The sequence below is a fragment of the Saccostrea cucullata genome, unplaced genomic scaffold (genome assembly GCF_032062105.1).
Source record: "Saccostrea cucullata isolate Sc308-1 unplaced genomic scaffold, CSIRO_AGI_Scuc_v1 ctg176, whole genome shotgun sequence".
Classification (NCBI taxonomy): Eukaryota; Metazoa; Mollusca; class Bivalvia; order Ostreida; family Ostreidae; genus Saccostrea; species Saccostrea cuccullata.
This window is the reverse complement of record NW_026939570.1, coordinates 180,972-208,944: the sequence shown is the minus strand read 5'-3', so window position 1 is coordinate 208,944 and position 27,973 is coordinate 180,972. Positions and strand designations below refer to the sequence as shown.

Here is a 27,973-nt window from a genome sequence, read left to right as displayed (position 1 = left end):
AGCTGTCTGTCTGTCTGTCCGTCTTTTTACATTTTTGACTTCTTCTCAAGAACCACTGGGCCAATTTTGACCAAACTTGGTACAAAGCATCCTTGGGTAAAGGGGAATTTAAATTGTGAAAATGAAGGGCCAAGTCCCCTCACAAGGGGAGATAAGACATAAATAGGGTGGGGTCATTAAAAAAACTTCTCAAGAACCATTGGGCCAGAAAAGCTGAAACTTGTGTGGAAGCATCCTGGGGTAGTGTAGATTCTAAATTGTTAAAATCATGACCCCCGGGGATAGGACGGGGCCACAATGGGGAATCAAAGTTTTACATAGCAATATATAGGAAAAATCTTTAAAAATCTTCTTCTCAAGAACCACTGTTCCAGAAAAGCTGAAACTTATATGGAAGCATCCTTAGGTAGTGCAGATTCTAAATTGTTAAAATCATGACCCCCGGGGATAGGGCGGGGCCACAATTCGGAATCAAAGTTTTACATAGAAATATATGGGAAAAATCTTTAAAAATCTTCTTCTCAAGAACCACTGTTCCAGAAAAGCTGAAACTTATATGGAAGCATCCTTAGGTAGTGGAGATTCTAAATTGTTAAAATCATGACCCCCGGGGATAGGGCTGGGCCCCAATGGGGAATCAAAGTTTAAAATAGAAATATATAGGAAAAATCTTTAAACATTTTCTTCTCAAGAACCACTGGGCCAGAAAAACTGAAACTTATATGGAAGCATCCTTAGGTAGTGTAGATGATAAATTGTAAAAATCATGACCCCCAGGGGTTGGGCGGAGCCACAATGGGGAATCAAAGTTTTACAAGAAAATATATAGGAAAAATCTTTAAAAATCTTCTTCTCAAGAACCATTGGGCCAGAAAAGCTGAAACTTATGTGGAGGCATCCCTTGGTAGTGCAGATTCTAAATTATTCAAATCATGACCCCCGGGGGTAGGGTGGGGCCACAATGGGGAATCAAAAGTTTTACATAAAGATATATAGGGTAAATTTTTGAAAATCTTTTACTCAAGAACTACTGGGCCAGAAAAGCTGAAACTTATGTGGAAGCATCCTGGGGTAGTGTAGATTCTAAATTGCTAAAGTCATGACCCCCGGGGGATGGGCGGGGCCATAATGGGGGATCAAAGTTTAACATTGCAATATATAGGAAAAATCTTTGAAAATCTTCTACTCAAGAACCAGTGAGCCAGAAAAGCTGAATCATATGTGGAAGCATCCCGGGGAAGTGTAGATTCTAAATTGTTCAAATCATGATCCCCGGGGGTTGGCCACAATGGGGAATCAAAGTTTTACATACCGTATATACTCGCCTATAAGTCGGTATTTTGGGAGTTAAATATTGATTTAAAACTCTATGTCCGACTTATAGGCAAGTCATAAAGAGATTGTATTTTTTCCTGGGGCTAAAATGATGTATCCTATTTGCATTTCCGACGATTATCAAAGAAATTGTCAGGATATATAAGATAATTTATGTATTCTTAGATTATATATATAAAGTACAAGTATATACATATTTCAATGATTTTATTTGCATTTTAAGTGACATTGCCTTTAAGTTTGATAATTTTAAGATTAAATATCAGTGTCATATCGAAAAATATTAATTAAAACCAGGTTAAAATATCAATGGATTTACTTGCAATTATCACCAGATTTTGGCAAAAAAGTTGTACCGACTTATAAGCGGGTCAATAGTTAATTCCACGAAAATAACGTCAAAAAATACAACCGACTTATACGTGGACCGACTTATAGGCGAGTATATGCGGTAGAAATATATAGGAAAAATCTTCTTCTCAAGAACCATTGGGCCAGAAAAGCAGAAAATTATGTGGAAGCATCCTGGGATAGTGTAGATTCTAAATTGTTCTAATCATGACCCCCGGGGGTAGGACGGGCCACAATGGGGAATCACTTTTTACAATGTTGAATCAAAGCATCCTATGGTAGTGTAGATTTCAAATTGTTTAAATTATGATCAGTTGGGTAGGGTGGGGTCACAATATGTATTACAAGGGGGAAATCTGGTAAAGAACAGAATGTTCAAAGTTTCTCAGATGAGCGATGTGGCCCATGGGCCTCTTGTTTCAAACCATGACAATCATGTAACTGGGGGTTGGGTAAAGTCTCAGTAGAAGGTCAAACTTATAGGAAAACATGAAAAAATATACTAAAACTGTGTTAAGTTTAAGAAATATGAAAGCATCCCCAGGTAGTGCAGATTCAAGCTGGATCAAATCATGTCCCTTTCCCCAGCCTCAACCACTCTAATAATTAACTTTTTAATACTGTAAATCACTTTTTATTCGCAAGAACTTTATTTTCGCCTAATTACGCGAGACAGGATGCTCACGAAAATTTCATTCTCGCGTATAATAGAATTCCTTAAGATTATATCAAACAACGACCACAATTCGTGAAAATTTTGTCTCGCTAATAAATAGTCAATGACTATCTCGCGAAAATAAGGTGTCGCGAAAATTAATTGATCTACAGTACTTGTTTGATTTCTTATTTTTTCCTAACCAAAGTGCTCAGGTGAACAATGTGGTTTATAGGCCTTTTGGTAAACAAGAAATATAAACGTTACTACCATGCACATGTTAAAAGAGAATATATTTTTGGGCCAAATTGTCTTTAGTAGAACAAACAAAGATCAACATTTGTCATGAACAGAATTTTAATGTGACAGACTGTGTCAGAAATTGAGCCAGAGTGTCCAATAATGGAATAAATAAGAGTACCAATGTATAGACTTTCTTCAACAAACCTAGAATTAGATAAGCCTCAGTGAATGCACTCACATTTTAGATTGTGTAGATTTCAAACTTTGACATTTCCATGTGTAAGGGACACAAATGGGATGTGGTTGAGCATTGAATCCCTGTTTGTCTCTTGTAATGTATTTTTTATTTTCACAATATTATAGACTGATGAAAACCTGTTGAGGTATTTTATGGTGAAGAAAGTAAAGTATTGCTGGAATTATGAATCTCAGGAATTCCAAAAACTCAAGTAAGTATTAGTGCAACAAATAATATTTTTTTGATTTTTAGGTTGGAGAAGTGTTGAGTAGTAATGTTTATGAATTCAAGGGTCTCTTCATACCTGGAAAACAACAAAAAATAACCCCCAGGAAAATTAGTGATTTCACTGAGTAGCGCTAACCTCAGAGACCAAATCCAAGATTTATTTTCTCTTAAAAATTGATTTTGCATCTTAAATATTTCTTTTTAAAAGTTCTGGAATGTCAAACAAAATGAAATGTTTACCATTAAGTTTGTTGTATTGAAGTCTTCATGATGGATTTTATGAAATAAGAACTGCTATTGTGATTTGCCTGTATTACTTTACAGAGGTCTGGAGGATATTATGACCTGTTCTCAGCTTCATGCTTCACAGGGTCTGTCTGTCGCCGAGGAGAGTCGCAGGTACGCAAAGTCAAGACAATCAGAATATCTGGATATATATATATATATATATATATATATATATATATATATATATATATAAATATATATCAAACTCTTAATTAGTGTTAGTACTTGACGATCATCTGTATCACACAAATATAATCTCAATCAGCACACTTGTAAATGTGTATCATTAGTAGGTTTCTATAATAGTGTAGACTTTATTCACGTTTAATAGATTACTTGTTTCTTTTTCCCCCTGCTAGACGGGTCACATATGGTGCTAACTCCATTGCTGTTCATGTCAAACCAGTTTTATACCTGTTGTTTAAAGAGGTATTATTTATGTATTATTATATCATTACTTTTATTATATCATTAGTTGTTTTTATCTTCCTTTGCCTAGCACACCTGACCTGCTACATGCCTCACAAACCCTTCGCCTGAAGTCCCAGTTAGAAGTTGACATGTTTTTTGTCCAGTGATCTAGAATCCTATATCTCTACTCATGACAGTCCATTCTGTTGAGAAACATCTCAGTCTTGATAGTATGATAAGACAAGGCTTTATGATGCATGTAGCAGATCATAACTCTATGGCAGACAAAAGTTAATTCATGGATTTTTGAAATATAAAGAGGTATTAAAGTTATTTTCTTTGGTAGAAACATGAAGAATATAAACAAAGTGGGCATTATTAATTTTAAAACAAATTCCATGCTCTTTATAAGTTCACCTGAGCCAAAGACTCAAGTGAGCTTTTCTGATCAAAATTTGTCTGTTGTCATTGTTGTCGGTGTAAACTTTTCACATTTTCATCTTCTTCTCAAGAACCACTGGACCAATTTCAACCAAACTTGGCACAAAGTGTGAAGGGTGATTCAAGTTTGTTCAAATGAAGTGCCGCACACTCTTCCAAGGGGAGATAATTAGGAGTTAGTGAAAAATTAATGGCATCTTTTAAAAATCTTCTTCTCAAGAACCAGCGGGCTAGGAAAGATGAAACTCATGTGGAAGCATCCTCAGGTTGTGCAGAACAAATTTGTCCAATTCATGACAACCAGGGTTAGGGCAGATCCACAATAAACAAAGTGTTTTTTAGGAATATATAGGAAAAATCCTCTTCTATAGAAAGGAAAAACCATGTTAGTCAATAGTGATATTGATATGGAAGCATCTTAAGGTAATTCACATTTGTTCAAATGATGATTCCAGGGGGTAGGAAGGGGCCACAATTGGGATGAAATTTTTACACAGAAATATATAGGAAAAAAATCTGTTCAAGAACAACAAAGCCATTGTTATTGATATGGAAGCATTCTCAGGTAGTTTAAAAATTCAAACCCTCCTTTTCAATACTGAACTGATTTGTGCTTTTTTCTAGCCATTGTGATCAGGTGATCAGTGTGGCCCATGGTCCTTTTGTTGACCTTGTGGTGCAGAATATACATGTATGAAATATATATAAATAAATATAAAAGAAGAATTCTCCTTTTTCCTTGTTTTAAAAAATGAAAGAAAAATGTAAGAAGTGCACATAATATGTATTTTTTTTGGTGCATTTTTGTGATTAAACCCTGTTGTCACTTAATTACTGGTATGAAAGTAAAATTAGTTGACAACAAGCTGATATGCTGAGGCTAATGAATATTTTGATTCATTGATAACATTTGATGTTATTTTTTGTTTACTTTCAGGTATTATCGCCTTTCTATGTGTTCCAAGCCTTCAGTGCCTCCGTGTGGTTTTCTGACGAGTATGAAATCTACGCGGCCTGTATCGTCTTTCTCTCCGCTTTGTCCATCATTGTTTCCATTTACCAAACCAGAAAAGTAAGACAGTTTGTTACTTAATGTGATTGTCAAATTATTCAAATAATGTTAGATCTGCTCCTTTAAATGGATCCAGCATATTGTTTTGCCAAAAGAAAAATTTCAAAGAGCATTCATCATTTACCTACACATACAATGGTGTGAATAATTTTACAGATGCAAAGAGCACTTAGAAATACCATTCAGTCTTCTACAATTGTCAGTGTTTGTCGTGAAAATAATGGTATGTTTTAAAATATTTATATTTCAGATGTAATAGAACACTCGTTCTAAGTTTAATTGTCCCCCTTATCATTATTAATTTCCTGATACTGTCCCTGACAGATTGTGTAGATATTGATTTGGAATATCTTCTACAGAGTTTGTAGATATTCACTCCGATGATCTTGTGCCTGGTGATATCATTGAGATTCCACGACGGGGGTGTATCATGCAGTGTGATGCAGTATTACTGACGGGAAACTGCATTGTCAATGAGAGTATGCTTACTGGTAAGGAAAGATATTGTCAAAAAAAATAATCTCCATGCAGATTGTTTCGTAAATAAATACTGTGATAAAATAGCCTCCTAAGAATCTTCCCTTTTAATAATGAATGACTTCAAAAATAAATACTGTCATTTTTTTTTCTAGAATTTCTTTGAAATACAATTGCTTAATTTATTTTTTATCATTTCTGTTGCAGTAATTAAATGCAGATCTTGTAACAGACAAGTTATATTAAAAAACTTTTTAAAATCATGATTTAGTGAAGATTTAAGAAACCAATTACATAAAGATTGGATAAAGACAGACATTATTTGATAGGTGAGAGTGTGCCAATCACAAAGACCCCACTTCCTAATCCCGGGGGTGGGGGAGTGGACGGCAGCCAATCAGATCATCCGGATGTTAAGTTTAGTATGAAGGAGAACGGGAAGCATGTTCTGTTCTGTGGGACGGAGGTCATCCAGACACGTTTCTATGGCAACCAAAAGGTCAAGGCAGTGGTCATCAGAACAGGTAAATGTTTGTGATTGAGATGTTGATTTAGATGTTAGAGGTGGTGAAGAAAGAGAATTATAGATCACAAAAAACAAGCTTATTTATTTTATTTGAGGTGTATACTTAAAACCTTTTTAATCATGAGTCTTTGTGTATCAACAAATGTTTTAAAAATATTTCTTTGAATGTGTGGGCTGTGGTTCATGTACTGATAAAGTGAAAACACAGCTGTTTGTGCTGAAAGTTTAAGTAAATGTTAAAATGGTAAAGCAGTTTACAGAACACTCATTACAATAATACCATGTTTTTATATCCAGTACTATGAAACTGACAAATTGTATTGGCAGAAGGATTTTGATGTCAATGAGATCATAAATAACCCTGTTTGACTGTACTATGCAGTAGATAGTCAGAGGACCTCTTTTTACAGGTTTCTCTACATCCAAAGGAGAATTGGTCAGGTCTATAATGTACCCTAAACCTGCTGATTTCAAGTTTGAGAGAGATACCTATATTTTTGTTGGAGTTCTAGCCATTATTGCAGCCATAGGATTTATATATACCATTATTCTTGAGGTAGGCAGTTTTTGGAAAGATCCATTTTCTATGCTTTACATTGTATAGTGTTGTCTGTGTACTTTGATTATACATCTAACCAGTATGAACCAAAAAGCTTACTACATATAATGTAAAATGACTAAATGATTTTTAAAAATCATGTACTTTAGGAGTTAAGAGTTATGAATTCAAGAAGACACTCCATAGAAATAATTTGATAGAACATAAATTTGATTGTGATACTGGATACTGTAGGTGAATGCTGGAGAGGATACATCGGACATCATTTTACACGCCCTCGACATCATCACAATTGCGGTGCCCCCGGCGCTTCCTGCCGCCCTGACGGTGGGGATAGTGTTCGCCCAACAGAGGATGAAGAACCACCAGATTTACTGCATCAGCCCCAGGAGCATCAATGTCTGCGGGGGCATCAACGCTGTCTGCTTTGATAAGGTATAATGATTATGTGTGTGGTTAGAGTTTCAGTATACTGTTAATTGCATATTTTCGTGGATGCAAATTTTTGAGGTTTGAGAAAAAAAATATTGATATGTGGGGGTTTGATTTCGTGTTTGAAGAAGTGTTGAGTAATAATGCATGTGAAATTTTACATTTAGTGGTGATCATGAATTTGTGGCTCTCGCCATACCTCGATAACAATGGAAATTAAACCCCCACGAAATTAGTGATTTCATAGTATATAAATGGAAATGAAGCAGTTGTATATCTGACAGATTAAATTAATTTTTTTTGTCAGTTTAAACTTTTATGATGAAAAGTATTTTAAAAATTTTGGACCTTGTATTGTATGAAGATTCGATCATCAAGACTACTTTCATGTCTGTGTATTTTAAAAATGTTATTAGCTCTCTTTTTGTTTTTGCAGACAGGAACTCTAACTGAGGATGGTCTAATGATGCAGGGTGTCATACCAACCAGTGATCAACGGTAATTATCAACTTTTATATAATTAGCAACTCGTTTATAGCATCCAATGGATGGAGCTTGAAGAAAATTAGACAAAATTGACTCGTCAAAGTGTTAAGTTCTCACATTATAAAATTCTACTTCCTACACATCTATTAATACATTAATTTCTTAACATTTAAGGATGTACAACACACCTACCCAAAAAAATTCCTGGAATTTTCGTTATTTTTGTATATTTAGTACATGACTATATCTACTGCATGTATGCACATTTTGGACAAAATCGTTCGAGTGGTTTTTGGACAGGAACTTTGAAAAGTTACCCCCCTTTAGTTGTTTACAAGAAGAGAAAATTTTTAATCAATGAACTACTTAAACCTTGATTTTCAAAAAAGCCAGGTTAGATATAAATGTCAAATTTCACTGGCTTATTCCCTTAACCATTTAACACAAAAGCATAGTCATCTTTTTGATATACATGTCATCAAAATAATTTTTAAAGACCTTAAACTGAAAAACTATGAATTATCTAAGCCTTGAAAATTGCGCGTTTTTCAAATTCAAATTTTTTTGTGAAAAAACCTGTCGTTTAATTTTGGTAAAAAACTTTCTTTAGGTAGCTGGGAGTAAAAATAATCTTCATAATTTTTTGTATAATTTTTGTACGACTAGTTTTGATTTAATAGCGGAAAACTACCCCCTCCCCCTTTCTCAATAAATCACGTTCCCTCGCGTCTTTCAGACGGGGGTCGATCACTTTGTTATATGAATCTACAAATACACATTAAAAAAAATTAAATTGGAATACTGCTTTTGCTTCAAAAATATATTAACTCACAAATTTAAAAGTTCTCATATGTAAAGCGTATTTAAAAGTAGATTTGTAGGCAATTTTTGAATACCCCTATCACCCCCACCCCTTCCTTTTTTGCGTCGCAGACCATTAGCGTTTGCACTGCAAATATACTGGTATTTCGTCATTTGAATCCCGGAGGTATGCATCAGTTTTAAAATTCATGAATGCAGAATAAATATTGACTACTCTTTTTATATGTATCAGGAAAAAAAATACTGAAGGATTTTAGTGTTTAGTCCATACATGTATATGTATGCGTTATGCATTCCATATCACATGTGTGGATACGAATTCAAGCTTTGTTGAACTTGAATATGTTGATTTTTAATTTTATTTCTTTAATTTTATTCATAAAAAAATGGTGTATGCTCAACTCTCCGGTGATATAAATGGAATAATTGTAGTTTCTTTCATGTCATTATTTCAAACGAGACAGAATGTGGCCGTGGGGATACATAGACATTTGCATAGATGTACACACCCCTCATGATATTGTACGCATTTCTTTCAATGTCGTCGCTTCTAAAGTTAAAATGAAAATCCGTATTCGTCCACATTAACTTCAAAATATCAAACATGAAACTCTTCATCTATTTCGATTTATATCAAATCGCACTTTGATATTTTTTTTAAAATCTTACAGGCTACGTTTTGTTTTGATTCGAGGAAATGCGAACCGACATTGTTGACAGAAAGTCAAACGATTTGCTGCAATAGGATATTCATAAATGCAGATAATTTCAGTACAAGTGAACAATTCTTTTCAATTCTATACTTATATTGTGTATATGAGGTCTATAGTATTCAATTCTCGGATTTATCAGGTCTTGCTGTAAATGTATCTGATTCTGTGGCAAACCGTGAATAAAGGGAGGAAAATAAACATCTCCTACATTTTCAGAGTTGTTCCTCTTTGATCAGTAAGGGTCTGAGAACAACATCGATTTTTTTGTTTATTTATTGTTGTTTTATTTAATTAAAGAAGAAAAACACTATTTATATCGTATATACACAAATTGTAATGAAGACCATTAATCGGAATGTTATATAGCCAATTGTACATAATGAGAATTTCGGCAATGTAAAATAAAATTTTCAGAATAAAAAAAAATGCTGCGCTTTGATCAAAAATACAATTTATTGTATATGAAATGAAATGAAATAAACATTAAGGGATGGTATTTTATGTATTGTTTTTTACGGAGTTTAATCGGGTTCATTAAAAAATACTTATTGATTGAGTATGGTACGCACAATCACAGCCAAGCCCCGTATCCCAATTTTCTTTCAAGATTGATATACATCGGGATCGTTTTACTCGTCGTTTTGACGCTTTATTTTTGACGTTAATTTGACGTCACGTCAAACGTTCAATTGAAATCGCAAGGGTTATCTCCCCCAGTGTGTTGTACGTCTTTAAAAGGTCAAGGTAAATTAAGTGACACTAATTTTTACCAATGTTCATCACTGAAGTTAACAGCATTGATATAAAGGTCCTCAATGATAAGAACAGTTTCATGTAAATCCTGTTAATTAATAACAGGAAGTGACTCATGGCCTATTAAATGGAGAATTTGTTAAGATTATATGTATGGAGAAATATCAGTAACTGGAAGCTATGAATATCTGGATTTCCTATATTCCAGATTCTGATATTCATCTGTATATTTTTACTAATAAATGCAAACAAGTTGCTGTCCTTTAAAAAAAGGACTACAATGTGTGGACCATATGCATGTGTTTCAAACTGATATTCAGTTTAAGAAAATTTCTAGGTTTAGTGACTATTTATGTAGGCTCATTCACATTTTCTATTATGATCTGCCTACTTTGACTGATAGTACTTTCATAGCAAAATTGTTAAAATTTATATCCAATTGGTCTGTAGTTTTGTCATTTTAAAATAATCTGGCTATTTTTATACGTGTTTCCCATAATGGCTGGGACTTGACATCTGGTCTGGATTTATACGGAAGAAATCTATAATTAAATAAATAGATCTGATGATACACATGTAGCACAGCTCTGTAGTACAAAGATTTTTTCGAATTGCATATTCTAATTCGAAAAGGGCGAATTATTCTACTGGCAAGTTTTCTTATGGGCAACTTCTCGAGCATTCTCTGGCATGCGTAGCCTGATGTATGCCCATGGCATCCAGTTTAACCTTGCTTATATATTTTCTGCATGGACCTCAGGGTCCACGCAATTAATCAAAAAAAATAATGCTGTGCTAAATATATGTAAATTTACAGTAGTTTAACATTGTATATTGATTTCATGGGTATGTTCTATAATTGTAAAATTTTTTGTTGTACAGATTTGAAGATGAAGTTCTAGATCCGAGCCTTTTAAAGTCCAGTCCACTACTGATTGGCATGGCGACCTGTCACTCACTGACAATTATAGAAGGCAGCATTGCTGGGGATCCACTAGATGCCATCATGTTCAACAGCATTGACTGGGTAGTTACTACAATTTGAATAAAACATTGGCATGTAAATATAATGTAAAACTGCTCAATTTTAGCGATACTATACATGTATATATTTAATTAAGTACATGTAGATCATTGGCTTATTTACAGTTAAAAAAAAATTTTTTCATAAATAATGATGAACAGAGAAATTGATGCAGTGTATCACTGTCAGATAGATTAGAAAATACATTATATCATCAGGGTTCTCCACAAGGGGTTTTACCATGGCGGCCCGCCATGGTTAAATTTATGTGTGCCATGGTAAACAAGCTGCGCCATGGTTAAAATCGGGAGCTGCCATGATTAAATTTTATTGCATTTCAGTTCAATTGACACCTACTTTTTTAATGACTTGAGTAGTTAATTGTGTTTATACTACAACTGCCATGTACCTCGCATGTCTCAAAGGAAAGCGAACTGTGCTAAACATGCTAAACATATGCGTCGTTAACCGGCGACTTTGCTGTGAAGCGTGACAATCAATGGAGAGTCAATCAGCTTATCAGATGATCAATATTTTGAGAGCTTATTATATTGTACACATTTTATAATTTTGGGGAACTTCAACTTGTTCACTACATGATTAGATAAGGGGTTTATATAAGATATGACAATTAGCAATTACCTACGGGCATGATAATCATCATGCATACGACTCAAGCTTCTTTGCCAGAAAAAATACTCCGTAAAAATTTCATATTCCTCAGTATTTAATCAATATCCCATGCTCTGTTTTATAAGCTTTAACTTTGTCTTTCTGATGAAATGTGCATACAGCCTAGTACGTCTCAAATGCCATCTTAGTTTTAGAGTTACTTCACGTTGTTATGAAAGGTCGTATTGGGCTATTTTTAGCACTGGGGCATGTGCAGAAGTAAACAAAACTTGATGAAAAATGCAATATCTAGAAAATAGAACGTTTAGGAAAAAGGAAACTGGTCCAAATGTTCCTTTGTGTGTTAACTTAAAGAAAATACTACCCATTCATCAGTTTTAGTCATAATTAAACGTTTCATAAACATGCTACAACAATTCTTATAATTATTAATTTCTGAATAATATTGCCATGGTTACTGTATCAACAATTTTTCATTATATTCCTTCAGAAGGTTACAATAGTTTTAGGCAAGTTTTGGTACATTTGTGAAAAAAGATACAGGATAAATCCTTTTCAATTTAATTACTGTAGATCACTAAATTTTCGCGACACCTTATTTTCGCGAGATAGTCATTGACTCTTTTTTAGCGAGACAAAATTTTCACGAATTGTGGTTATTGATCTATATAATCTTAAGGAATACTATTATACTCGAGAATTAAATTTTCGCGAGCACACTATCTCATGTAATTACGCGAAAATAAAGTTCTCGAGAATAAAAAGTGATTTACAGTATTATTTTTTAAATTTAAAAAGTGTTAGTTATTCCATTTTTTTGTTTGTTGCAGTGGTTTAGTTTAAAAATTGTAAATCTAATCATCAATTAACTAAGATTGGGAAGTCTAACACGCATTCCTGTTTTCAGTCACATTTCGCCTTCATGCAGCTTCCTCCATGGTTAAATTTTTAAATGTGGAGAACCCTGTATCATACTGAACCTGTCCAATGATCATGATAATACTGAATCAAAGGTACTTAACCAATGATTATGATGATACTAAACCAATGATACCTTCAGGTATTAGAGGAGCCCGGAGAAGAAGAGAGTCGGTTTGATATGATGGTCCCTACAGTAGTGTATCCAGGGTCGTCTTCTCCAGTCAAGGCCAAGGTTTGTAGACATCATAGTCAATGTCTTATTAGTCTCTACAACCAAGTTAGTTGTTTCTGTAAAAAAGTCTAAGGTGGCAGTGTATATCAGCACTCAGCCATGTTATGCCTAGGGCAGTCTCTTTTCCGAATTTAGTATGTCTATTTCACACTCTTTACAGTCTTTCAGTCTAACAGTCTTGCACCTTTTCCTTCCGAAAACCAGATGCAGACAAAAATATATCGTTATACCCAGAATAGTTTAAGTGAATTGTTTATTGATGCCATGTATGACTGAGAAGTTAGATGATTATACATGATAAGATCTCTTTTCATCCAATCCCTTAAGTCTGAATAAACTCTGGGTTCATCTGATTCAAAAAAGTCCATATTAAACACCCTTCATCTGGTCCACACAAAGTGCACCCAAGTGCACCCAATCTAGTCATTTGAAAATGAACAAGAATGGTGTGTTTTATCTAGATCCTTGTAAATCTACACACCATTGCATTGGATGGAAAAGCTTGATTTTGTATTACTAATTATATTAATGTAAATTGCTGAATTTCAGGAAGATCTTCAGTATGGAGTGGTCAGACAGTTTACATTCTCATCACAACTTCAACGAATGTCAGTGGTGGCCAGGAAACTGAAAGGACAGAGCTTTGAGCTGTACACTAAAGGGGCTCCAGAGATGATTGTATCCCTCTGTAAGCCCGATACCGTCCCTCCTGACTTCCAGGAGAAGTTAATGTCCTACACACAGCACGGCTACAGAGTCATCGCAATGGCGTGGAAAGAATTACCCTCTAAAATTAATTATGTCAAAGTCCAAAGAATACAAAGGTTAGTCGGGGAAAGTTATTTAGCACAATTATGCCCTACTCCTCCAGTTTGCAATAGCAATAAAGATATATACAAGATGTTGATGAAGGATTTTAATTATTCCAAGGAATGAATTTAATAGATACTTAATTTGTGAAGAAGTTCTCTTGAAATGCAGAAATTTTTCCATTTAAAATTACAGGGAACAAGTAGAAAAAGATCTGAATTTTCTTGGCCTGCTAGTGATGGAAAACAAACTGAAGCCAGAAACAACACCAGTGATTAATGAACTTAGGGAGGCTAACATTAGATGTATCATGGTCACAGGTGAGACTGATAAACATTTATGAACAGAGGGAGGCAACAATTGTATGTAATTTTAAGCTAACAAAGATAGGAAATAATTATTTAACTACACTGAATTAGCTTACTCTTATACTTTCTCATGAAACACTTTGCTATATATGTGTGAACTATATTTAGTCTCTTATTTTATCTGTTGGTAGGTGACAATATTTTAACGGCAATCAGTGTTGCCCGGGAATGTCGTATGGTGGACCCTGCAGATCAGATCATCTTAGTGGAGGCAGCCGTTACCAAGGACAACAGGCCCGTGTTAAACTTCGTGTATGCAGACGATAAGACTAAGCCAGTGGAGGAGGTTAAGAATGGAGGCTCAGGGAGTCTGATTCAGATTGAGGAGCTGGACCAGGTGTTCCACTTCGCCGTGGAGGGAAAATCCTGGTGGGTCTTACAGAAGCACTACCCAGAGATCCTGTCCAAGGTGGGGCTTCCCGGTGGTTCCGTCGGGAATTCTAGACATTTATCTGATGATGATGATGCTTTTATGTTTCAGTTTGTTAGCATTAAGTTATTTATTATTGTCTTTTGCAGGTGGTTGTCAAAGGAACTGTCTTTGCAAGAATGTCACCAGAGCAGAAAAGTCAACTTGTAGAAATATTACAAGATCTGGGGTATTTGACTTAGATTGCTTCATAACATACTAAATGTATTGATTCTAATCAGAAATATATATCTGCTGTTTGATTATCATTTGTATTTTTACACCAGACAAAGTAGACTATAAGATGAATTTTTTCCATTCTAGCTACTATGTTGGTATGTGTGGGGATGGAGCCAATGACTGTGGAGCACTAAAGATGGCCCACGCTGGGATATCTCTCTCAGAGGCAGAGGCATCAGTAGCCTCTCCCTTCACCTCCAAAGTCCCCAATATAGAATGTGTACCTAATGTCATCAGGTAAATAATAGTTTCTCCCTTCACCTCCAAAGTCCCCAACATAGAGTGTGTACTTAATGTCATAAGATAAATAATAGCTTCTCCCTTCACCTCCAAAGTCCCTAATATAGATTATTATACCTCATTATAATTATTCTACACAACACATTATCTGATTGGTTCTAGATTGTCATGTGATCAGGCCATAAAACTTCATATTTCACGGCCGTCGGCATGCTTTTCATCATATTCCACCTCTTCGGATACTTAGTGTATTTTTCCGCAATACATTTATCTTTCATTGAAAGAAAACTTCTTGAGAGTAGTAGACATCACAATAGCCTGGTTTACATCTCAAATTTGATGATTAGTGATGTACGTGTCAAAAGGTTTCAGTAGCTTTACGCTAAAAATGGAAGTGAATTTGAGAGCGGTGCTAAATTTGAAGTTTATGTTTATTTCAAAGTTTTTGCTTGTTTCGGTATAATAAACAATTCATTGCATGATAGTGAGGGAAATATGAAGATATATTCAGCCAAGAAATATCATATTCCCCTCTGGCAAAGCCCTAGGGAAATATGATGTTTCTTGGCTGAATATATCTTCATATTTCCCTCACTATCATGCAATAAATGTATAATGTGTACCTAATATTATCAGGTAAATAATAGCTTCTCCCTTCACCTCCAAAGTCCCCAATATAGAGTGTGTACCTAATGTCATCAGGTAAATAATAGCTTCTCCCTTCACCTCCAAAGTCCCCAATATAGAGTGTGTACCTAATGTCATCAGGTAAATAATAGCTTCTCCCTTCACCTCCAAAGTCCCCAATATAGAGTGTGTACCAAGGTAAATTATAGCAAATTTTTTATGCTTTTTTCTAGTGTATTTAATGTATGAATAAACTTTTTTTTACAGACAAGGTAGAGCGGCATTAGTGACTTCTTATGGCATCTTCAAATACATGGCATGTTACAGCTTAACACAGTTTGTGTCAGTCTCCATACTCTACTGGGTAAGTTTGTGTCAGTCTCCATACTCTACTGGGGAAGTTTGTGTCGGTCTCCATACTCTACTGGGGAAGTTACTAGTCTTTGTCAGTGGCTTACCTATATTGGGTATTCTCTTTTCTTTTTTTTACTGAGCAAGTCTGACACATGTTTGTCTATTTCTAGGCTATACTCTACTAAATAAGACTTACAGCTGGAGCCTATCAATTGCAAAGTTTTTCAAAATTTGTGAAGCTTGTTTGTATATTTCTGAGTGTAAAATGTACTTTTGTATTTTCCTCCTACAGATATCAGCCAGTCTGACTGATCCTGAGTTCCTGTACATTGATCTATTCCTCTTATCAACTCTCAGCATTACCTGTATGTAGTTCCCTTTGATAAATGTCTTTCTAGATCAAATGAAAAAAATGATACTAAGTAGTATGTTGGATGTGGTTTTTGTTCCTTTTTTCACAAAAAGCAGGGAGTATTGATTTGGTTCAGTTCCTCTGCTTATCTGTCCATTTGTCTGTGTGTGTAAAAATTAAATTCCAAATAATTTCTTGTGATGTTCTTAAACAATGACTTTTTGATTGACTGTCTTTCCTCAATTATTCTTCAAACTCTTGCACAACATTTAAAAGAAATTTAAAATAGAAATGACAACTTTATATTTAAGTTGCAATATTTACTAATGAAAGAAGTCAAGATCTTGCTAAAGAATCAATGTAATGGTATTCAGCCGTCTGCATAGATTTGAATATGGTTATTTCTATCATTGCATGTTTTACAGTTGGCAGGACTGAGCCTTACCCAGAACTGGCCAAGGAGCCACCACCCATTAGTCTGACCAATATCTTCCCCATCATGTCACTGGTCCTACAGATGATCATCCAGGCTTCTGTCCAGGCTTTCTTCTTCCTTCACATTAAATCACAGCCATGGTAAGAAATCACATCCAATCATGGCCATGGTAAGAAATCTCTCCCAATCAGATCTAAGAAACTTACCCAATCACATCCATGGTAAGAAATCATATCCAAGAAGCCTTACCCAATCACATCCAAGAAACCTTTGACACCCAATCACAGCCATTGTAAGAAATCGTATTCAAGAAACCTCTCCAAATCACATCTATAAAACCTCACCCAACCACTGGGATGGTAAGATATCTCTCCCAATCACAGCCATGGTAAGAAATAACTACCAATCACATCCATGATAAGAAATATCTACCTATCACAGCCGTGGTAAGAAATCTCTACTAATCACAGCCATGGTAAGAAATCTCTCCCAATCACAGCCATTGTAAGAAATATCTTCAATTAGAGCCATGGTGGACAACATCCAAAGTTCTCTTAATTATGATTTTTAATAGTGAATTTCCCTCAGCATTGCATAGCATGGAAATTAATCTTGCTCTAAAGAAATATTCCTTATCACAATAACTGGAAAAAAATTATGACCTGACTTTAGGATCATGAAGCAGTTAGCCTAAAATGAAAATTGTGCAAGCATTTTCATAAAGGTTGTTTACTTTCCTTTACAATTAACATTTAGTTAATTTTGATTTTCAAATTTTAACACAAATGATTCATTTTTAGATTCAAATACACACAAATAACATTTAAGATGAACTTATGACGTTTACAATAATTTTCTGTAAAGTTTGAGTCATTTCAGGATATTAACAGTTATTACTTTATCAGGTTCCAGCCGTTTGTGGAGAACCCAGATGACGACTATTGGAGCTATGAGAACACTGCTGTTTTCTCCATTTCTGCCTATCAGTACATCATTCTGGCTGTTACTTTTGCCAAAGGCTTCCCATATCGCAAAAACATGTTCACTAACTGTAAGTACCTGTTATGTTTATAAATTAAAGAGAGAAAATTGAAATGCAAAACTGTCCTCCCCTGGCAAATGAAGTCCTTCTGTTTGTCTGTTAGCTGTTCTGGCATAGATATCATTTCTGTTCCTTATTTAATAACATTTTAACAAAAATGAAAATTTGAATACTATAACGAACAGTATTCGGTTTAATGGTGGGAAAAAAAATATGAAAATTGTTTTGCAGATTGGTTCTTGGCTAATGTTGTGATTTGCTTTTTGACAACAATTTGGGTCACCATATACCCTGAACCTGAGGGATTTAAAGATTTAATGGAGGTAAATGTTCTACAAAATATTTCATTTATAAATATAAACATGTATGTGATCAGTTTGAGCAGACTGAAGGAAATTTCTCATGCTGAGATTAAAAGAATAATTCATCTCACAGCATAAAGATGACTTAATAATTATACAGTCAATTCTTGAATTATCGCCATTCCATTCATTGCCATTTTCGCAATACCGCCATGGTTTCCCAAGAATGTTTTTCCTGCTATATAAAATTATCTTTATAACGCCAAATTCGCATACCGGCATCCGCCACCCTGTTTTCACAACAAACGTCCATTTTTAAGTGTCAGTCATCTCGCTAATACCGCCACAGGTGCATGTGGTCAGTGACGCGTGGCTAATTGGTTGACACTATCCCTGTTGTAAAGCATGCAAGGCCAGTCAAGGTACAAGCAATTAAGTAAACAATAATTTTAACTTGAACTGTTAAAATAATTTTGTTTTCTGTTTGATAAAATCATTTAGTCAAGGCTTCACCACGAAAGCGGTCGTTGTTAAGTACGATACTATTTTGATGATCTCTGCTTTTAAAAACAATGCAAAGTTTGCTAAAAAAATAATTATAAGTCAGAAATTGTGAACGTTTCATTAACAATGATTTCATAAAACAAAGAATTTATTCAAGAACTTATTTTACGTACTATAGGCAAAATATCATGACGATCGACCCAGCATTTTTTTTTCAATATCAGACGTGCAGATTCACATGCATACACATGTACTTGTCTTAATTTCATAACTGAATATTTTGTTTTAGCGAAATTGTACATTAAAAAAATTACTTGAAGTATTTTCAAATTTAGAAGTATGTTTATATATACATGTGCATGTGACATACTTGCCAACTCACCCGATTTCGTCGGGTCACACCCGATTTTTCAAACCCGATTATTTTTTATGAATGCTTATCACCCGATTTTTGCCAAACAACCCGAAAATTTTCCGGATTTGGTTCGTAAATTAGGTTGCACTTTTAACTTCCAGTTAAAACCCAAGCTTAGATCTACATGTAAACAATGCCGATGGATTAATTATCAGTGCAGGTGTAAACAATTAACTGGGTGTTGTTTTGACAATTCAATGTCTGAAGTCAATTAAAATGGCTTAATTCCAATAGAACTAGATCGTTATCAGGGCCAACAGGAACAAATTGAACCAAACACATGTCTCTGATTGAACCAAGAAAAAGAGAAACGATATCTATGCAAGTTACATATCAAGGAATCTTGGGGGAAAAAAAACCCTTTCATTCTAGATAAAATAAAGTGATCGAAGGCAGTGTAGGCCTAACTTCACATTTAAAACATATTGCAGTAGTTAATTAATTAAGGGAGAAGAAAAATAACTTCAAAACTGAAATTGGTATACATACTTTCAAATTTAGCAGAAACTGAAACATGTGAAAAGGCTTTTTAAAAAAAATGCACAATTACTTTTGAATCAGGTCAATATAGAAATACGAAACCTTCGATCAATTCTCATTTTTAACATGTGAATTAAATCAAATTATATATGAATTTTTTGTCATAGTAAATTAAATCCTTTTTCAATAAAAAAAAATCTCAATACACAAATACTTTGTATATATATTATAAAATTTAATCATGGTATTATGTCGTGATATAAATGTGTCATGACCAGATTTTTACATGCTGGAGGTTGGCAAGTATGATGTGATAATAAGAATAGAAACGCCAAATGGTATTTCTAAGAACAATAACTCTACGTCTTATTTCCTAAAAGATGGAAAATTCAATTCATCGCCAAATTCCTTTATACCGCCATGATTTCTAAATTACAAAAAGTGGCGGTTTATCGAGAATTAACTGTATATAGTTTTGTTGAAAAATTCTGGATAATTTATTGTGCTTTGAAAAAATTACTGTCACTTATTTAGCCAAAATAACAAATTGTGTTCTTAATCTCGTCCATACTTGCTTTAGAATTTTTATCAAAAACTGGATTAATATAATTCTGTAAGCTATGTGTTAATTCTATGTTTTAGCTTCGTCCTGCTGAAGATATTATTTATCGACTTCTTTACCTTGGGATAGCTGCTGCTAACTTCCTCTTGTCTGTGCTAATAGAGGTAAGACATTAGTTATCGACTTCTTTACCTTGGGATAGCTTGTGCTAACTTCCTCTCGTCTGTGTTTATAGAGGTAAGATATTAGTTATCGACTTCTGTACCTCAGGATAGCTGCTGCTAACTTCCTCTTGTCTGTGCTAATAGAGGTAAGACATTAGTTATCGACTTCTTTACCTTGGGATGGCTGCTGCTAACTTCCTCTTGTCTGTGGTAATAGAGGTAAGACATTAGTTATCAACTTCTTTACCTTGGGATAGCTGCTGCTAACTTCCTCTTGTCTGTGTTAATAGAGGTAAGACATTAGTTATCGACTTCTTTACCTTGGGATAGCTGCTGCTAACTTCCTCTTGTCTGTGTTAATAGAGGTAAGACATTAGTTATCGACTTCTTTACCTTGGGATAGCTGCTGCTAACTTCCTCTTGTCTGTGCTAATAGAGGTAAGACATTAGTTATCGACTTCTTTACCTTGGGATAGCTGCTGCTAACTTCCTCTTGTCTGTGTTAATAGAGGTAAGCTTATTAAGTGTTGGCTGTTTAAGGGAACTGATAGAACCATTGGATTTCTTGAGGTGAGGAAGCTGTAATGTTAGGGTGACAAGGGCAGGGGACCACCACATGAGGGAGGGTGAATGTAAGGGCAACAGATAAATGTAAGGGCAAGGGAGTATAAGGATGATGGTGACTGTACATTAGTGTTGACATTACCACCCTCCAATTCTCTAATGTTTTGATTGTCACTCCCTAACCCATGGCTTAATATCTATGGCATGCAGATCAGTACGAGGAATTTTTAAGTGAAAAATTCCTACTTAATTCAATTTAACACTCCCAAATAAAAGAGTACAGGACCGGACCCTGTATTGAAAAGGATTAGGTCTTTTAACCCTCTAGAGTGTTGGATCAAAGGTCTCAGTGATGCAGGTATTGTATGTTCATGCAAAAAATAAAATGTTTATGACCCTGCATTTTAGAAAACTCAAAAAATATTTTTCTTAATGGTACTTGGTTATAGAAAATCAGCTTTATTCTAGAGGCTATAATTAGCGATTTTTTAAATTGCAGACATACTTGCTTGATAACCCATTTCTACGAAGCAAATGTTCACAATTCGTTGACCGCCATTTTCATAAATCAGAAGCCAAGTACAAGACCATAGAAAGGGAGATAATGGAGTCTCCTGACTGGCCTCCAGTGGAGAAGTCCGTGGATGGTAAACCTAATGGCTACATGAGACTGGAGAGCGTGAATTCCTGTCACAGAGGCAGCGTCTATTACCTGTCAGGTTCAGAATCTGACGTCAAGAGTCTGACTTCTGTTTCTTCTAACAAGGCAGCTACCAACGAATGTCATGATGAAGTGGATAAATCCTCGTACAACCAAGGCTCCTTACCCTGCATTGTACGAGAATCTAAAGCTTCACCGGTGTCTACGACTGAGAGGCCGACTCGGAAATCGCGGACATTGAGCGAGTCAGCTGTAGACAACTCTGACGGAAAATTGACTGACGAGGACAGTATTCTGTCCAATGAAATCACTTCTTTGGCTCAAGCTCGATCCAGGGACAAAATCTCCAACAGTTCTAATGTAATACCCCTTCTTGATCCACCCCCAAGTAGAAAGAAAAGTGTTGGATCCCATGAAGATATAGTTATTTGAGAATTTTTGTTTTATTTGTTTGTCTTGTGTTTACAATCAATTTGTGTGTAATTTTGCTTTCACTGAAATGCATATTATTTTTTTTTGTAAGGTCTGCTGTGATATTCTTTTAAGTAGAATATGTTTAGATTTAACAGAAAATATAGCTAAATATAGCTATTTATAGTTTATGTCAAGTTTTATGTTCTAGTGGTTTTGTCTTTCATCATTTATTTTATCACTTTTTCCTGAAATAATGAAAATATTATACATGTTTTCCTTCATACCCATTTCTTTCTTCTCTATTTATACTAGTTCAAAACAATGATCTCAAGTTTATTCATTCTTTAATGTAACTGTAGTTCAATTTTGCATGTATATGATCTGTAGTTTTTTTTCCCCTTTATACTCGTAGTAGATCAGTATTCTATTTTTTCAAGTCAGGCTACAAGAGTCACAGACTTGTTAGATACTTCTGGTTTTCTATCCAGTTTCAACATACAATGTACTTTATTTAAGAGCTACAGTTTATTGTGATTATAAGCTTGATTAGATGGAGATAATTGGTTTTAATTTATAATACCTTTATTTTAATACCTACATGTACATGTGTTCTTCTATTACTGATAAAACAGGTACAATTGAAATTCGGTATCTTGACACTTGATATCTCGTATACCACAGATATTTCCAGGTGAGTTGGAAATCCCAGTTTCTCATTGTCTATGCATTTTTTACCTTGATATGTGGATTCTTCAGCTATCTCTTGGTTTTTCTCAGACTCATCAAGTTTGAAATAAAGAGGTTTACTGTAGTTGATTTTTGTGAATATTTAAACAATATATTAAAGACATTTTTACTTGTGTATAATATATAGCACAATATATTCATTTTAATTAGGTTAATTTATTAGGTTTTAATTAGGTTAATTTATTAATTTTTTTCTTGTAACAGTGAACTTTCCAGGTTTTTTTTTTCTAAAGCTCAGTAGCTGAAAGCTGCAGTGGGCTTTTCTGATCAAATTTATCTCTGTCCAATAACTTTATACATGTATATAAATCGATGTACAACAAAATCACACAATTTATAAACATGCATTTCTGTTTTTGACCCTGTGTAAGAATCGATCAAGACACAGTATTTCATAAAAACGTGTCAAAATTTCATATCAAGCATAAGATATCATGAAGAATAAACTTGTATTTCGAAAAGTAAAATGCATGTTGAAAAGCTTGCATTTGTCAGATATATGACTCACAGGTGAGCAATGTATCCAAAAGGCCTCATGTATAACTGTAAACTTAACACATGTATGATTATGGTGAAGCTATTTTCTATTTAATGTAAGAAGTATATTTATATAATAAAAGAAGATCCAAGATAAAAATTGTAATATTTAGAGACTGCATGTACAGTTTCTGGAAAGACTGTGTGAAAGGTCTTCCTAAATTACATAGTATTTATGTCAATCAAGTGTATAAAATGTGTTCAGTAAACATATATTTTTATAGCATTTATAGTCATACATACCAAGTTGAGGGTAAGTTCTGTCCATAGCATTTTTTTGTCCAAAGATTTTCTCTTAAATATGATGTTTTTGCCACTTTGAAGAATTAAATTATACCAAATGTCAAATGAACATGTGCATCTTGCATTGTTAAAATAAACAAGCAAATTCAAAGAATTGTGGTCCCCCGCTTTCGGTTTCTTTGTGGATGAGATGTTATTTTTTATGACATATTGTGTCTAATATGAACATCCTATCATGTCATTTATTTAGAAATTATCATTGAAGTTGATTTTTTTGGAAGGATGAAAACCCTAATCCTGGCCGTTAAAAAGTTATGGCCAAAGTAAAAAAAGTTTTTTTTAAAGTAGGTCAACTCCAAGGTCAAGATCAAAAGGTCAAATTTATTTTTATTCAATGAAAGGTTTTCTCACAAGGATTACATATGTGAAGTATGAAAGCCCTAGCCCTTACTGTTCAAAAGTGATGGTCAATGTTAAAGTTTTTTCATAAGTACTTAAATATTTAAGGTCAAGGTCAAAGTTGTTGATATCCAATGAAAGGACTTGCCACAAAGAATACATATATGAAATATAAAAGTCCTAGTATCAACAGTTAAAAAGTTGTGACCAAAGTTAAAGTTTTTTTGAAAAGTAGTTACAACTCCAATGTCAAGGTCAAAGGGTCAAAGTTGTTGGTATCCAATGAAATGTCTTCTCACAAGGATTACATATGTGAAGTACGAAAGCCTTAGTCCTCACCGTTCAAAAGATATGGTCAAGGTTAAAGTTTTTTTATAAGTACGTAAATCTCCAAGGTCAAGGTCAAAAGGTCAAGGTTGTTGGTATCCAATGAAATGTCTTGCCACAAGAAATACATACGCGAGATATAAAAGTCCTAGTATCTACTGTTAAAAAGTTGTGACCAAGGTTAAAGTTTTTTAAAAGTAGTTAAAACTCCAGGTTCAAGGTCAAAGGGTCAAAGTTATTGGTATCCAATGAAAGGTCTTCTCACAAATATTACATATGTGAAATACTAAAGCCTTAGTCCTCATCGTTCAAAAGATATGGTCAAGGTTAAAGTTTTTTCATAAGTACGTAAATCTCCAAGGTCAAGGTCAAGAGGTCAAGGTTGTTGGTATCCAATGAAATGTCTTGCCACAAGAAATACATATGTAAGATATAAAAGTCCTAGTATCTACTGTTAAAATGTTGTGACCAAGGTTAAAGTTTTTTAAAAGTAGTTAAAACTCCAGGTTCAAGGTCATAGGGTCAAAGTAATTGATATCCAATGAAAGGACTTCTCACAAGTATTACATATGTGAAATACAAAAGCCTTAGTCCTCACCGTTCAAAAGATATGGTCAAGGTTAAAGTTTTTTAATAAGTACGTAAATCTCCAAGGTCAAGGTCAGAAGGTCAAAGTTGTTGTTATCCAATGAAAGGTCTTGCCACAAACAATATATATGTGAAATATGAAAGTCCTAGTACCTACTATACAAAAGTTATGGCCAAAGTAAAAGTTTGGAATTTTTGTGTAAAAGTGGGTCAAACTCCAAGGTCAAGGTCAAAAGGTCAAATTTGGTGGTACCCAAAGAAAGGTCTTGTCACAAGGAATACACATGTGAAATATGAAAGTCATAGCTCCACTAAATCAAAAGTTATGGGCAAGGTTAAAGTTTTTGTGACGGACAGACTGACAGACTGACGGACAGACGAATGAGATTTAATGTCCCCTCGCTTTCGCGAAAGCGGGGGACAAAAAATGTATGGCTTTCAATATTAATATAAAGTCTTTTATGGATTACTGAAAAATAACTTGTTTGGACATAACTGAAAATGAGGAACTTAGAATGTCATTCATGATACATGTACAAAGTTATGAGTCATGACCTGTAACAATTGAACAAGGTCAAGGTTATACCAGGAGGGTACAAAGGTCTTAATACTTTGGTAATACATTAGAAGCTAATATACGTCAGACAGAGGCTCCTTGAGACTTACTCAAACCCAGGGTAATGTTGACAAGGTCACAAGTTTATAAAGTTTTAAATTTCTGCTTCAGCTATAAGTTGAAAGGAGAGAAACATTGGATGATTGAACCAAAACACAAAATTTGCTTGTGAGAAGTAGAAAATAAAACAAGCCAGCACCATGATTATTAGACAAGGGGAGGGATACTGGATTTTAGATTTTAAATTCTTGTCCATTCCATTAAATTATTGCTGACTAACTTGGCAAAAGATAAACAGCAAAACATGCTTGTAGCAAAGTGTCAGGCATGACTATAAACATAATTCATTATCTTGGGTGCATTCAACAGCAAAGCTACGCGGTTGAACAGAGAGCTAACCTAGCAGCTGCGAAGGGTGAGGTAGCATAAATATTTAATGTCAAGTACCAAATTCAAAAAAGATGGCCTCCTTAGTTACAACTTTGCAACAATATGATTTCAACAAAAAAGGGTATTATTTCCTACATCTTAGGAAATTTAATGAAAATTTACAAAAATGTTTTTCACTTGAAATAAGCTCTTGATTTATTTTACAAAAATAAGTTTTTACAGATACATTTTTATATACACTTGGCTGTTAAGGTAGCTGTCCTCTCAGTAGAGTTATCTACAATGTAGCTGCCAGGTTAGCGGCTTCAATCTTGAATGCAGCCCTGATACATGTACTATGTTTTAAAACTTTAAAATAAAAGTCACTTTGCTAAAAGTGTGTATTTGTTGTTTGTTTAATACAACCATGTTTACTGCATTGGGCCTATAAGCAACAATTTTGATCCCTGGACATAATAACACCAAGTCAAGGTTACATTCAGATTTGTTTAATTCTGCAAGTCAGTCTCTGAAATGTAGAAGTCCAGCAAACTTTGTATTGCAGACACATCAACAGGTTTCTCTGGCATTAAACATTCTTGTGTTCAAGATTTTTGAGGGTAATTAAGGTCACATGGCTTGTAGGTGATGGTTTGGCCATGATGTTTTAATGCTAGAATTGTGAAAAATCCCAATTTCATGTTGACACAAAGGTTGCTATGGCCATCAATGGAATACATATCAACATCTTCAGGCTACATTTTTTGGCCAGAATACGGAGTCCAAGTTCATAGCAAATTAATTTGATAAGAATTACCTAAAAATTGAAAATTATGTCTACTAAGTGACCACTCAAATATCTTACTTGATACAAACATGTCTGATAACCAGAAGTCTCTGTCGAGACTGTAGCTCTACTGGTTTGTACTTGTAACAAAGGATGAGAAAAGAAGCCATTGTCATTAGACCAAAACTGTAGAAGGAGTAGCATTTTAAAGGAATTTCAGACATTTGTATTTTTAGTAACAATGACAACACCATTCATCGAAATCAAAAACCGATGCACTATTTTAATATGTATATTAGTGTAGTCTACTTGTGTGCCAAGTAAAATTGAAATAAGACCAAAACTATAGACAAAAGTAGAAATAGTAGCGTTTAAAAGGAATTTCAAAGAAAATTCTATTTTTAGTAACCATGGCAACACCGTTCATCGAAATCAAAAAACAATGCACTATTTTATGTATCTTAGTGTAGTCTACTTGTGTGCCAAGTTATATTGAAATCAGATTAAAACTGTAGGAGGAGTAGCGTTTTAAAGGAATTTCACAGAAAATTCTATTTTTAGTTACCACAGCAACACCATTCATCGAAATCAAAAACCGATTCACTATTTTATGCATCTTAGTGTAGTCTACTTGTTTGCCAAGTTATATTGAAATCAGATCAAAACTGGAGGAAAAGAGGCATTTTAAAGGAATTTCTCAGAAAATTATATTTTTAGTTACCACGGTAACACCATTCATTGAAATCAAAATCCGATGCACTATTTTATGTATATTAGTGTAGTCTACTTGTGTGCCGAGTTATATTGAAATAAGACCAAAACTGTAGAAGGAGTAGCGTTTTAAAGGAATTTCACAGAAAATTCTATTTTTAGTAACCATGGCAACACCATTCATCGAAATAAAAAACCGATGCACTATTTTCTGTATCTTAGTGTAGTCTACTTGTGTGCCAAGTTATATTGAAATCAGACCAAAACTGTAGGATATATATATATAACCATGGCAACACCGTTCTTTGAAATCAAAAACCGATGCACTATTTTCTGTATCTTAGTGTAGTCTACTTGTGTGCCAAGTTATATTGAAATCAGACCTAAACTGTAGGAGGAGTAGCGTTTTAAAGGAATTTCACAGAAAATTCTATTTTTAGTTACCACGGCAACATCGTTCATCGAAATCAAAATCAGATGCAATATTTTATGTATCTTATTGTAGTCTACTTGTGTGCCAAGTTATACTGAAATCAGACCAAAACTGTAGAAGGAGTAGCGTTTTTAAAAATTGTTTACGGACAGACGGACTTAATCGCATTAGCTAAAACAAAAATATGAGGATTACATCACCGTCCAAGAAAATAAGAACTGAACATGTAAATTTTATTCACATATTTCATTTTCTGCATATGAATGCATCATTTATTATAAATTTTGTATTGATATACAGTACAGTCATACAGAAAAACAATATTTCAGTTTTATAGAGAAGTGGTTCTTTACTGATAGAGTCTTGAATCCCCCTCCCTTTTCATGTAACTAAAAGAAAAGGTAACATGTTTGTTCCAAAACATTGCATCAA

General features: G+C 34.2%; 1 protein-coding gene across 1 annotated transcript in view; it reads left to right on the top strand.

The window, feature by feature from the left end:
• Positions 1-23,437, top strand: part of LOC134253340 (polyamine-transporting ATPase 13A3-like) — a 33,824-nt gene extending 10,387 nt beyond the window's left edge. The window contains exons 6-29 of the mRNA XM_062735871.1: positions 2,948-3,033; positions 3,375-3,449; positions 3,698-3,767; positions 5,128-5,262; positions 5,419-5,485; positions 5,622-5,753; positions 6,069-6,263; positions 6,676-6,821; positions 7,059-7,259; positions 7,693-7,754; positions 10,913-11,057; positions 12,748-12,840; positions 13,390-13,664; positions 13,846-13,970; positions 14,150-14,427; positions 14,538-14,617; positions 14,752-14,904; positions 15,802-15,898; positions 16,181-16,253; positions 16,666-16,816; positions 17,582-17,727; positions 17,950-18,041; positions 20,062-20,145; positions 21,209-23,437. Coding sequence (XP_062591855.1) covers positions 2,948-3,033; positions 3,375-3,449; positions 3,698-3,767; positions 5,128-5,262; positions 5,419-5,485; positions 5,622-5,753; positions 6,069-6,263; positions 6,676-6,821; positions 7,059-7,259; positions 7,693-7,754; positions 10,913-11,057; positions 12,748-12,840; positions 13,390-13,664; positions 13,846-13,970; positions 14,150-14,427; positions 14,538-14,617; positions 14,752-14,904; positions 15,802-15,898; positions 16,181-16,253; positions 16,666-16,816; positions 17,582-17,727; positions 17,950-18,041; positions 20,062-20,145; positions 21,209-21,802 — 3,555 coding nt within the window. The 3' untranslated portion in view covers positions 21,803-23,437. The remainder of the gene's footprint in view (positions 1-2,947; positions 3,034-3,374; positions 3,450-3,697; positions 3,768-5,127; positions 5,263-5,418; positions 5,486-5,621; positions 5,754-6,068; positions 6,264-6,675; positions 6,822-7,058; positions 7,260-7,692; positions 7,755-10,912; positions 11,058-12,747; positions 12,841-13,389; positions 13,665-13,845; positions 13,971-14,149; positions 14,428-14,537; positions 14,618-14,751; positions 14,905-15,801; positions 15,899-16,180; positions 16,254-16,665; positions 16,817-17,581; positions 17,728-17,949; positions 18,042-20,061; positions 20,146-21,208) is intronic.
• Positions 23,438-27,973: the final 4,536 nt, after the last annotated feature.